Consider the following 9,132-nt stretch of genomic DNA (forward strand, 5'->3'; position numbering starts at 1 on the left):
GGGGGGGATAAACCCCAAACAAAAAAACCTGGTGTTTGTTTTGAGGATACTCTCCACTGCCGACAGAAATCAGAGTGGCAAGAAGGGTGATCTTATCTTCAGATCCCTCCAAACGCACACCCGTTCGGTGGGAGAGGTTTGAAACCCTAAGTTCGGATAAGCATAGGCACTTAATCTCTGCACACGAAGTCTCTGTAAAAGTCTCCCCTGGAGCTGGCAACAAGTCAGGGGGTGCATCTGATGTGAGACAAGTGATGCTGGCATTTTTCTTAAATAAGGAGCTTCGTGATCAGAGCTGGCAAATAGAGAGCAGTGTCCAGAGGGAGTGAGGAAGCTGTTTTAATGAGCCCGCAGCGAAAGACAAAATACAGACTGATTGACAGGGCGAATGATCTGCTGGGGAAATAATGTCAATGCCGCATCGCCCATTAGAAATAGAGAAATAGGTAAAGGGGGAGAAAAGAAAGATAGGCACTTGAAACAAGAACCCTGGTGTAAATATAGCGCACTTCACATTTCTTTTGTGTTGCGCGGTTGACTTCTTTTAAACAGATAACCTTATCAAAACTATCACGAGCTATCAGGAGCAGTTACAGAAAATACTAACTAGAATCCTGACAGCAAGCCAGGGAGGGTAACGGAACAGCGCAGGGCTTGGGCACGCATTTGCTTCGAGAACGTCTACCTGGGTTTTACTTATCTGAACACATTAAAGCCACCCAGAAAAGTTTAACGCGAGTCGTACACATTTCTCCAAAAGGAGGGCTCGGCAGGATCTGTCATGGGCGTGGAGATTGAACTGGCCGGCAAAGCTGTTAAATCCCATCAGATCTCCTTGGCATCATTTTAATGAGAATCATCGCACAAGTACAAGATCACGGTATCTGTAAGCGCCTCTTGACAGCCGCTGCTGGAACTGTGATGAGACGAGAAACCATTATGGCAGAAATTTAGCGATAAGGCTCGTTGGCGGGACGGCGGGGCCTGGCGTGGCTGTGGACCTCGAAGGGTTAATTTTCTAAACCTAATAATGTTCGATAGTGAGGTATTTGTCAGGAGATAAAGAAGTGATAGAATCTGGGAAGTGGGTCCCTTGGCGATTGTAGTACAAATATTGTTAATGCGGTGCGGTTACTGCAGCGAGGGAAAGTAAAATAGCCCCGGTCCACTAGAGACAGCCTCTGCTACAGTAGAGCAGGGACCTCCAGACAAAGGCCAGTAATTGTTGAACCGCGAGTCAAGCCGTGGATATTTTCAAATCCTCCTCTCTCTGCATTTACATGCAGGATATCATGCGTGCCGGGGGACGGCGCCCACGGGGACCAGGAACCCGCAGTGGGGAGTCGGGCAGCCCCAGCCCTCTTGCCCGGGAGGGAGGCCCCTCACAAAGGCCATCTGGGCCCAGCTGTAAAATTCAGTCCCGTCCCCGCTCTGGCCCCTTCCTGATGACGTCATGCAGGCACTACAAGTATATGAGACCCATAACTTGAAATGTACAAGAATTTAATAAGTCTGGTGTTAAAGCAATTTGTCATGGCATATTTGAAGAATAAATCAGACTAATGGAGCAGATTTCCCCTCCCGTGTGGCATTACAGGACGTGAGCCCAGTCATAGCTAACGGCAGGAGTGGGAGAAAAAGAGAGGCCTGACATTAAGACCCTCGCAGTTTGGAAATCCGATGCGCATTGACCTGTGTGCTATCTCAGTGCACAGATCTGATGTCAGCAGGGTGTACTCGTGTATAGGAACTGCTCATTACAGGTTTTCTGAAGGAAGCACATTGTCTCTGAGCCCCAGAAGCCGATCGGCTAGGATTGCTCAGTAATCAATACCGCAGCGACTGATGGCCCGGCGCACACCACAGCTGCGGCCACTGCTTTCAGGGACTTCCCAGTAATTAGCCGGGACTTGGAGGCAAGCACTCCACCACCGGTCACTCCCTTATCAGTCAGGGAAAAGTCTCTTAAAGGTTCTATCTTTTAATTTGACTCTTTCACTATTTCCCTTCAAGAGGGCAGTAGCGGCCCCAGCGGCCGACACCGCGAGAGGGGCCGCTGCCCTGTGGGGCTTCTCGTCCCTTTGGACGGGGACCTCCTCGCTGTGGTGGCGAATGGAAGCGAGGTGGGCGGCACACGAAGTTACCCGCTTTCAGGGGAACGGTTCAGCGGTGTTCAGCCCAGTCGCAGGGCCCCCCCCGCCCCCCCGCAAAAGGAGACCCCGTGCCCATCAGGCACTTCCCCAGCCCCGCAGCCCCTGGCAGCCACCAGAGGGTGGCGACTTTCCCAGCTGTGTCTTCTGGCCGCTTCTCTCTACTCACTCTTCCTTGTCAAGGTTATTAGGTATGAAAAGAGCCTCCTGGATTTGCGTCCTGGATGCGGTAACTAAAGACATGGGGGCTCGATCAGGAATGGGGTCCCTGCCTTCCCGGAACCCCGGAAGCTGTCAGCGCCGTGATTTACACACAAATGCTCTGGGAGTTTTGGTGGGTGACACGGAGGCCTATCCAGTGGCATTAGTTTGCTGCTTGTTAAGAGCTCAGCCTTAAGGTGGAAAATCGGGACCTCCAGCCCTGCCCCAGATACCAATACTTTTCGACCCTGGACTCAGGTTTCCCACGTCACTTGTGATCGAGGGCCAGGAGAGGAGGCCGTGGCCGCTCCGACTGAGGCTGGGCTCACATGCGGGAGGGGCTGCTGGAAGCCGGAGCTCTGTCCTGGGTGTGCCCGTCACCCGTGCTCAGGGGGCCCGCCTGGGCATCCCGGCTTGCAGCCTCATGGCCCTGAAGCTTGCGGTCACTCCTGTTTCCAAGCACCCGCAAGACCAGGCCCCGAGACAGTCTAAAACTCGACAGTTAAAGAAGTTTTCTTAAATCTCTGCATATAGTGCTCCTTGAGATGCTGCGTGCGAATAGGTAGCTTCAGACACGTGATAGCCGCATGCAAAGAACAGCCGTTGAGACAGCTCCAAGTTTCCTTTTTCTCCTCAATCACCGGGGTGCGCACGCCAAGCCCACTGCATTTCTAAGGAGACAATCCATTTCTCCTTTGACCAGAGGGAAAGAAATCATTATTACATGATTAGTGGCTTCGGCTAGGTGAGGAACGGCAGTGGCAGGGAAGGCAGCGAGGATGAGTGGTATTAATTACCTAACGCTTGCTGGCAAGATAATTTTTATCAGTGATTTGGCCATTGGTAAGTTGCAGCTTTGGATAAGAGTGGGCAAGTTCTTAGCTACTGGAAACAGGAGGGAAGGGGCCGGTGTCAGATGAGATGCATCTCGTCAGCTTTTCTCTGACAAACCAAATTCATTCCTTATGTAATTGATAACGGCCTTGGCCAATTACTTCACACATTACAATACACAGAGGCCCCCTTTACAGGTTTTGCAGGGCTGTAATTAGCGATGCTAATACCCCCTTTATTGGCCCTAATATTGCTCAACACCTTTTGCCATCCTGGAACCCACTAGAGCCCCATGGCCTGTCAGGACCGCTGATTATTGAGAAGGATAGCTTTAATCAAACATAATTGCAGTTAATTTTTCTCTCCTGCTCTCTGTTGCCAGCGTCTAATGCCACGGACTCCTTGATATTCCATTAAATTACAATTAAACAGCCTCCTTTGTTTCTGATTGTCCTGAACAACACCACAAAGTTCTGTAGCCGCTTAAAGGAGAGTGTTTGGTCCTAATTGCCTGCTGGCCCACAAAGGGCCAATTTACACAATACCCATGTAGAATTTAAACAGTTCATAATGTAATGGATATTACACGGGAGCCTAACACTACAATTAAAATGATTTTCATCAGATAGAGAAGCCCTGGTTAATCAGCTTCATAAAAGTAAATATAAATGAACTAATTCATAGCTTAAACACACAGAAGGGGAGCCGACTTTGAAATCCGTTGCTGAGGTGAGGGCTTGCCCCTTATTGCGTGATAAGCCCCCAGAGTGGGCTCCAGCTAACACGGTCAGTCCTACTGTTCGAGCCCCGCTGAAGGCGCCCGTGTCCTGCCGCTGAGCACTCTGGGGGGGCGCTGGCGTTATTGGGGAGGATGCTGGCACAAATGCCACCCGAGACCAGACTGAACTTTCTGCTGAGCATAACTGTCCCTGCAGAAGGGAGGGCGGCCTTGGGAGTCTCCAGCTCAGGCTCAAGCTCTCAGTGTCTGGACCCAGCAGCTCTCCCATCCCTGCCTGCCAGACAGAGGGCCCCTGGGCCCGTCTCCACAGGGTGCCCCGGAGTCGGGAGAGGCAGCCTGTTGTTACCAGCTCTCCTAAGAGCGAAGGAGGTCACCCACGTGGCTTCTCCGCTAATCCCCGTGCGCCCTAAAAGAGGAAACCTGACTTCCAAAGTGATGAGATCACACCTTTCCCCCTTCTAATCGCTGCTGAGAACTTTCCAGGATTTTGTGCGCTGTTTCCGAGCGGAACGTTACTGGGGAGTTTCGACTGATGTGTAGCAGTTTGCCCTGAGCTGCTGCTTCCCCTCCTGCCTGGGAGAAACAAGTAAATAAAGCCCATATTTCAAGCTTGATTTACTCTGGTACCTACTGTGAAAGATGATGACTCTTTAGGGAAATAAAGACAGGGTCAGGGAATTAGTGTACATAATGGTCATTTTGATGCCGGGCCAACAGATGCAGCCGGGAGCACAGTGTACACAATTAAGCGTCATGTACTAATGACAGGTTAGAATTTTTATCGCCTCTTTGCCATCGAGCCGCAGATCCATGGTTAGCAGTGATAAAGAGTTCGTTGGTGTTGAAGCCAAAGATTTTCTGACATAGGAAAGATTTTTCCTTTCATAACAAGAGTATTAAATCCTCTGTGTACCAGACGCTAGAAGTGAGATATGTAAAGTGCCTGTCAGATATTTCTTAGAAAAAAAGCCAATTAAAGGGTAATTGAGTAAAGGATGAGAACTACCATTTGACTTCACGCGTCCGCGTTCCTTTCTCACCCTACCCGAATGCCCCAACGCCAGCGAGCCCTCGCTAGCAGAGGCACACGCTCGCCCCGGATGTGACGGTGTGCGGGGTCGGGAGCCACGCGCTGGCTGGACCGCGCCGCCCACCTCGAGGAGGCCTGATTGAATCCTCGAGGAACCGAAGTGACGGTGAAAGCTAAGCGCAAGGCTCCTCTCCCTCCATAAGGGCCCAACCTGCGTCCGTTCCCGCGCACGTTGGGCCTTATTTCGTTTGTGTAATTGGGGCCCGAGCGCCCGGGAGGGACCCTGCTATGTAGGGCCGTACGCTCCAGACCTGCAGGTCTTTCTGAGTCCTCTCGCTGCGTTTTGAGAAACTTTGAAAAGAACCCTACCATTGCCTACGCACCCAAAACGTGTAAGTGTGTGTGCGTGCCCACACACCCAGCTGCTCCGGGGAGTTGACCCCGAGATGCTCGGGGTGGTGAGGGGCCCAGCGCCCAACTCTGCCCGTTTCTGCAGCTGGCGCTAGTGGAGGCCCACGGGGGCCCGGCCGCTCACGCCTACAGTGACCATGCACGGCGAGGGCCGTTCAGGCTCAGTGCCCGCTCTGCTCTCCGGGAGGTGAAAGGGTGAGCGCTGGCTGAAAAGACGTCACGGAATTTAAGGAAACCTCCTCTGGAGGGGGCAGAAATCAGAGCGCACAAAAGCTCCCCCCGTCGGCTCCGTGCAGATGAGCGGCTCCGGCCGGCGCCTGCCTGGAGATCAGCTGGGTGGTAATGCGAGGCGTAATTGCGCCATGTGGCTGCCCCCAAAGTGAGAACCTAATTGCCTGACAGGACGGTAACTTTGTGGCGCCCTCACCTTGTTAGGCCCTCATGTGGTTGGGCCAGGGTGGCCGCAGGTGCGCTTAATTTACCTCGCTGCGGAGCGCGTGGAGCTTAATTACACCGTGGTTGTTAGAAATTGGTGGGTGGACGGCCGGGCAGCTTCCTGTACGCTGATGGCAGATGGTGTTCGGAGGCGCGGCGAGCTAAGTGTATAGGTGAGGCGAGTTAATAAGAGATGTAAATTCTGGCCTAAAATAGTGAGGCCGTGAGGGATGTAAGGAAATTTAATTAAGTGGCCACTATTCTTTTTCCCATCAGTCGGATTTTCCTCTGCCCTGGTGGAAAGTCGTCCAGGGTATTTGGGAATGCAGCTGGAGACATGAATCTCAGTCTCCCAAATCTTTTTATTTTCTGATATGATAATCAGCCACAAGGAACCTTGACTGTCCGCTTGAAGTCAAGGAAGTCGTGTGAAACTTCATAAAAAATTAGTCATCAACCAGTAGGACAGAGGATACTTGGAAAGAAGATAGAGGAGACGTTTGTTGATAGCCTCGTGGACAGGGTGTCAGCCCAGAGGCCCCAGGTTTTTTGGGCTCAGGACGTGGGCGGCCTTCTCCAGACGAGCCGAGCTGGTGCAGGGCCGAGACCCCCTGTTCTCCCGTGGCTGGCGGTGCAGCCAGGCCTCCCGGGGTCCATGCGTTCCTGTTGTGAGCCGGAGCTTCCATGTTTGTCACAGAGCACGCGGGAATGGGGAGGACAGGTGATGATGTTTCTGTCACAGCATCTCAACACTCTGTCAGGACCCCTGAGACGCCATGCTTCAGAACAAGGCCAGGCCTGGGCGGGAAGCAGAAACAGCACTGCGACTAGCCTCCCCTCCAACCGGGGCAGCGCCTGGTCCCCTCCCCCTAAGCGATAGTTTCCTTGCCTCATGGGGGGGTGGGTGGGGGGGGGGCCTTGATCGGTCCCTTAAAACCACACGTAGGTCCCTTAAAACCAACGACTTCATAGCAGTCGTTGCTGCCCTTGAAACAGCACCCCAGATCTTCTCTTAGGAGTCATACCTATTGTAACTTGAAAAGCCCATCTTTAAAAGCGTGTTTACCTAGGCAGTGATGGCCCCTGGGCTTGAGTTGCCAGGTAGAATTCAGCGTGTCCAGTTAAATTTGAATTTCGGAGAAACGGTTTTTTTTTTTAGGATAGGTTTGCTTTGGGACAGGCCTAGCCTAAAAAATTATTCGTTGTTTATCTGAAATTCAAATTTAACTAGGCATCCTGTGTTTTTATTTGCTGAAGCTGGCAGCCCTCCCTGGGGTGGACAGGTCCCCAGTGATTAATGGTCGTGCAAAGATCCAGGTGAGAAATGGCCAATTTAAGTCACGGCTGTTATTATAAAGCTTGGAAACCCCCAGTGTCAAGGCAAATGTAAGTCACTGCTTCCTTGTGTGGAGATCTTCCACAGTGGCCAGTGGACCCAGAGGTGCCTGCCTGGCCTCTCCGAGTTCTCTCTCTCTCCCTATCGCCCCCTACAGGGCAGCCAGCAGGTGGTATGGGGGTCGGCTCCCCATGCGAGAGTGTCTTTCAAAAAAAGTCTGTGTCTTTTGTCTGATAACCCTAACAAATATCCATTTTTTGTATTTTTGTAGATTCTTTCTAAAGTTTTTCCTCAAGTGCAATCAGAACTGTTTGAAGAATGCAGGCAACCCTCGGGACATGCGAAGATTCCAGGTACACGATTCTGGACCGTGGTCCAGACTTAACACTGTGAAAGTTGAATTCCCTGAAGTTGCAATTGTTCGGAAACCAACCTTTAGTTCTCAGGGGCTTTGGGTGCAAATGAGCCAGGATGGGTTCATTTGAAAGAGCATTTAAATCGAATGCTTTAGAAATGGTCTGGCACCTCAGTCCGCCAGAGTCATGGAGCCCAGTCGTGGCCCGTGACCAAGTGGAGCTGGCTCTGGAAACGTGACCTGCGCTTTTGCTCTGATGACAGGGTGTGCCTCTGCCTCCTGGGGCAGTGCACACCGCCCTGGCCCTCTGTGTCGGGCTGCGGGGTACCCCGAAATCAGAGTGATCGGGGCTGTGGGTTAAGGTGGAGTGTGTCTTACATTCACTCGTGGTGAGTCCGGTGGGTGTGTTTCAAAATGACTGTTTTAGGATTTTTGCAAGCAGAGTCCTCAGAAGGTTAGCATCTCATTTAGTCTGTTTCCTCAGCTGCACCTGGCTCTTCATGCTTGTTCGCTTGGTTAGACTCTGGAGCCCACGCTGAAGCTCTTCCTTAGGGATGGATTGATCTGTGGTAGGGGAGGACCGCTAGGTAATATATGGGGTGTACTCAGGACTGAGGGGGCTGCACCTGTTCCATGCAGGCCTCTACCAATTCCAGAATGTTTCCCCAGCTCAGCTTCCCTCCCCTGAGGCTGGGCTGTTCTCGCCTCCTTAATTCCACACCTCGGAGCTAGACCGTGTTCCCGAACCCAGGCTAACGTTAGTCCTCTGGTTAGTTATCCTCAGAGCAGAGGATTTCCTCTTGAGGAGAGGCGTGGAGAGCCAGTTGGGCTCAGGGCTAAATTCTGATGCAGTCATGGTTTTCTTGCCTTTGTTTGTGAATGACTAGGAGGTGACTTCGGGGTGAAGCGTGCTCACCAAACATGACGGATTGTTTTGCTGATTTTAATTGTAAAAATATCTGGGCTGGAATCCAAACCCGGGTGGCTCCTGGTCCGTACCCACCAGAGAAGAATTTGGGAGCTCACTGCTAGGTTGGATGTTACCAAATGCTTTTCTATGGGATTTAGACTAGTTTACCATCAAATCACTCGAGGCTTTTTCTTAGAAATGTAAGTTATGCTTCAGTCTTCAGGCGAAATGTGACATCTGTCTTGACATCCACCCAGCCGGTCAGAGCGGTGGAGCCGGTGGACCCGCCGACAGTCACGCCCTGACCCTGGGGGCGGTGTCTCCTGCAGACGGTGGGGCGGACTTCCGCTTCTCTTGTGTGAAGCTCCACGTTGATCCATCGAGCAGAGTGGAGGTCACACACTGGCTCGCCAGTGGCTGAGGCAGCGTCGGTCGCAGGTGGAGCCCGCAGTTACTAGAAGGACTTCCTCCCTCTCTTTAGCTAATCTCTCTGCCTCTCAGGAGGTTTAACTGGACTTAACACTAGATCAGGGCTTACACGACGTTTCCAGCGGGCACCACGATCTCAGCACCTTTCTGTAGGTGCACCGCAGGGCTGGCCCGGCCGAGAAACAAACACAGCTTGTCTGCTTTCTCTGCTCAACTATGCTTTTCCCTTGGTGACTGACCTATATAGAGACGACAGAGCAAAGACAGTGTCCCTTTTTTTTTTTTTTTTTTTTTTTTTTTTT

The 9,132-nt window shown here is 51.9% G+C and overlaps 1 protein-coding gene across 2 annotated transcripts in view; it reads left to right on the forward strand.

Moving 5' to 3' along the window:
* EBF3 (EBF transcription factor 3) overlaps positions 1-9,132 on the forward strand; it is a 116,056-nt gene that overhangs the window by 70,295 nt on the left and 36,629 nt on the right. For both annotated transcript variants that reach the window (XM_024751552.1, XM_024751553.1), the window contains exon 4: positions 7,408-7,489. In XM_024751552.1, coding sequence (XP_024607320.1) covers positions 7,408-7,489 — 82 coding nt within the window. The remainder of the gene's footprint in view (positions 1-7,407; positions 7,490-9,132) is intronic.

Source organism: Neophocaena asiaeorientalis, unplaced genomic scaffold (genome assembly GCF_003031525.2).
Source record: "Neophocaena asiaeorientalis asiaeorientalis breed wild unplaced genomic scaffold, Neophocaena_asiaeorientalis_V1.1 scaffold108, whole genome shotgun sequence".
Taxonomy (NCBI): domain Eukaryota; kingdom Metazoa; phylum Chordata; class Mammalia; order Artiodactyla; family Phocoenidae; genus Neophocaena; species Neophocaena asiaeorientalis.